General features: G+C 38.6%; 1 protein-coding gene across 1 annotated transcript in view; it reads left to right on the top strand.

Annotated features, from left to right (window-relative positions):
- LOC111717319 (casein kinase I) overlaps positions 1–2989 on the top strand; it is a gene marked incomplete at its 5' end in the record, with an annotated part of 4322 nt that extends 1333 nt beyond the window's left edge. The window contains 3 exon segments of the mRNA XM_023492816.1: positions 570–664; positions 1244–1392; positions 2294–2989. Coding sequence (XP_023348584.1) covers positions 570–664; positions 1244–1382 — 234 coding nt within the window.
- Positions 2990–3430: the final 441 nt, after the last annotated feature.

A 3430-nucleotide genomic window follows, 5' to 3' on the forward strand; every position in this document is an offset into this window, starting at 1 on the left:
GGGGGGGGGGGGGATGATTTTTGATACATTTGTTTAGCATGAAAGTTAAACATCAAAAGGATTAACCCTTATTGAACATTACTTATTATCCTGATTCAGCAAATATAACGGCAATATAGTATTTTCATCATGAAAAAAGCGTTTCAAGAAGGATTATTTCAAGAAAATGTATACACTGTTAAAAATAATACCCCCCCTCCCTCCCTCCCCACATTGCCCCCATTGAATTGATTTTATTTCAATAGATTTATGAGGTCGTAGTTGAGTTCAAGTGATATATTACTCTTAAAAGACTATTGATTAAACCTAGGAGCCCCGATTACATTTAACGCAATATTGGTCACGCAAGCAAACACACTTACGCATTGATCTAGAAGGTGCAAACAATACATACTCTTTATAAGAGAATAACGGGGGGTTGGGACCTGCAGTATGGAAACAGTACAACAAAATGGCCGTTTTACACTTTTTTTCTAGTTAATTCCCCTCTATTATATATTCTATTCTCTTTGATTGCACCCCACTCCCTGATTTAAAAAAAATTGTATTCATATTAGAGTCTGTTTTAGGGGTTTCCTGCTGAGTTTGCTATGTATCTAAACTACTGCCGTGGACTACGGTTTGAAGAGGCACCAGACTACATGTATCTCAGGCAGCTTTACAGGTCTGTTATACTTCATTTTATCTTTGCGCCATAAAAATACCGCTTAAGACGAGACGGGTTAAGACAGGATTGTATGAAGACTTGGTAATTAATGATCCAGGCTCGTCAGTAAAGTCTGAAGACGTAATTTTAAAAATATTATTCTATTTAAGTGACTTGATTATTTATGCTACAGATGCAAGGAAGACTATTGTTAGAATTTAACGCGTGTTAGTAAGTTAGTAAAACAACGAATATGGTTTACTGGGTACTGTTGGTGTGAATCGGACATGTGAATCTATGAATCTGATTAAATTACGTTTTCAGTCCCTTTTAAACTGCTTATGTGGGTAGTTAATTGTTAAATAAATACTGAGTAAATTATTGAATATCCGGATAAAACCGTTAACACAAGTATTTTGTATTTACTATGCGATATTTACAGCAACAATTAATATGTAATCAAATTAAACGTAATGTGATCAATATTACCTTCTCTATCTTAAAATCATTTCAAGTTTTTTATTCAATGATCCATCTTGAGTGTATTAGGGATATTGGAATTAAATCAACCACAAAACCTTAATGTTCATATTGCAGAATCCTTTTCCGCACCCTGAACCATCAGTATGATTACACATTCGACTGGACAATGTTGAAGCAGAAGGCGGCGGCAAGCGCCGCTGTTGGAGGATCCCAGGCCCCTGTTCCCGGACCTCCGGGACAAGCTCCACGATAAACCAGCACAGGTAGAGAAACATAAATGCCTGGAGACATCCTAGGTTTAGGTTCAAGGGTAGATCCTTGGTCTAGGTTCAAAGAGGGATACTAGGTCTTTTAGGTGAAAGGTTAGATCCTAGGTTTTAATGCAAGGTTCAAGAATAGATCCTAGATTTTGAATCAAGGATATATCCTAGGCCTAGATTCAAGGTTCCAGGACAGATCCTAGGTATGGTTCAAGGTTCAAGGATATATCCTAGGTCTAGATTCAGGGACAGATCCAAAGGTCTTTTAAGGTCAAGGACAGATCCAAAGTTCCTCTAAGATCAAGGACGGATCTAAATGCCTTTAAAGATCAAGGACAGATCCTAGGTAAGTTTCAAGGTTCAAGGATATATCCTAGGTCTAGATTCAAGGACAGATCCAAAGGTCTTTTAAGATCAAGAACAGATCCAAGGGCTTCATAGATCAAGGACAGATCCAAGGGCTTCTAAGATCAAGGACACATCCAAAGGTCTTTTAAGGTCAAGGACAGATCCAAAGGTCCTCTAAGATCAAGGACAGATCCAAAGGTCTTTAAAGATCAAAGACAGATCCAAAGGTCCTCTAAGATCAAGGACAGATCCAAGGTCCTCTAAGATCAACGACAGATCCAAGGTCCTCTAAGATCAAGGACAGATCTAAAGGTCCTATAAGATCAAGGACAGATCTAAAGGTTCTCTAAGATCAAGGACAGATCTAAAGGTCCTCTAAGATCAAGGACAGATCTAAAGGTCCTCTAAGATCCAAGGACCGATCCAAAGTTCCTCTAAGATCAAGGACAGATCCATAGGTCTGTTAAGATAAAGGACAGATCCTTGGTTCAACATTTAGTTGAAAAAAATCGCCTTTTTTTCTTAACTTCCAAATTAAAAATAATTTTTTCTTCAGGAATTACATGGAATCCATTCAGGACGTTTCTACCCACGCCACCTGGTTTAATCCTATCCGATCCAGATCCTTTCATCGAGACTCGTCAAAACAGCTCCAGATGTTCCTCGATAAATATTACACCCACCCTCCCCCTTCCTTCTTGTCAAATTATTTTTTTCAATGATTTGCTGGTCACTAGCTAATGATCCACTTTCTTGACTATTCGCTTTTTTCCAAGTCCACATTTTATACCTAAAGCACATCCTCCCTAGCCCTGTCCCAGTAAACTACCTTCATCTGGTTGGATCCCGATTCTCCTTCTCTTCTTAACAGATGAGATTGTTCCTGTTCCTCTCTAGGGTCCACTCTCTACCCTGCTGCTGCCGGACCTCTGTTCCAAGGGCCAGTTAACAGTTGAGAATGTTCCTGTTCCTATCTACGGTCCACTCTCTACCCTGCTGCTGGCGGACCTCTGTTCCAAGGGCCAGTTAACAGTTGAGAATGTTCCTGTTCCTATCTACGGTCCACTCTCTATCCTACAGCTGTCGGACCTCTGTTCGAAGGGCCAGTTAAATCCTATAGTCTGATTTATGGTAACATTTCCAAAACGGTTTCAAGCCAATAAGAAACCTTGGGATTGCTTTATCAACAATTTTTTTTTGTAAAACCCGTATTTCTGTCTCTTTTTTGACGTAACATCCGTTTAGATTTAGAGGGGGGTTGGTTCTTCAAGCAAATTAAATTAATCTTCAAAATTAATTATTAAATATTTAACCTTATCATAGCTAGGATTGATGTAATATCCCTATTTCATATTTTAATCATTTGAAAACTATAACCTAGACAAATAACACTGACGCCTTGGGGTCTCAAATTTTGACATTTTTTCTCATTTCTTGTTAGAAGTAAATTTTCTCTCCTTCGCCCCTCCAATGAATCAAGTGATCTCGATTTTTTTCTTTTTTTACGATTCCTTAAAATCGAGAGAAAGTTCACTTTCAACGAGTAATTATCAAACTGGCTCCGTGTACCACTGTATATATTGATTTATTTAGTACATTAGCCTCAACAATTGGTGTTAACAAAGGGTATAAATCCAGTTTAGAAATGGGGGGCCATTGCCCCCCACACTCCCCTCCTCGCTCCCAGTATACC

The sequence above is a fragment of the Eurytemora carolleeae genome, unplaced genomic scaffold (genome assembly GCF_000591075.1).
Source record: "Eurytemora carolleeae unplaced genomic scaffold, Eaff_2.0 scaffold2139, whole genome shotgun sequence".
NCBI lineage: Eukaryota > Metazoa > Arthropoda > Copepoda > Calanoida > Temoridae > Eurytemora > Eurytemora carolleeae.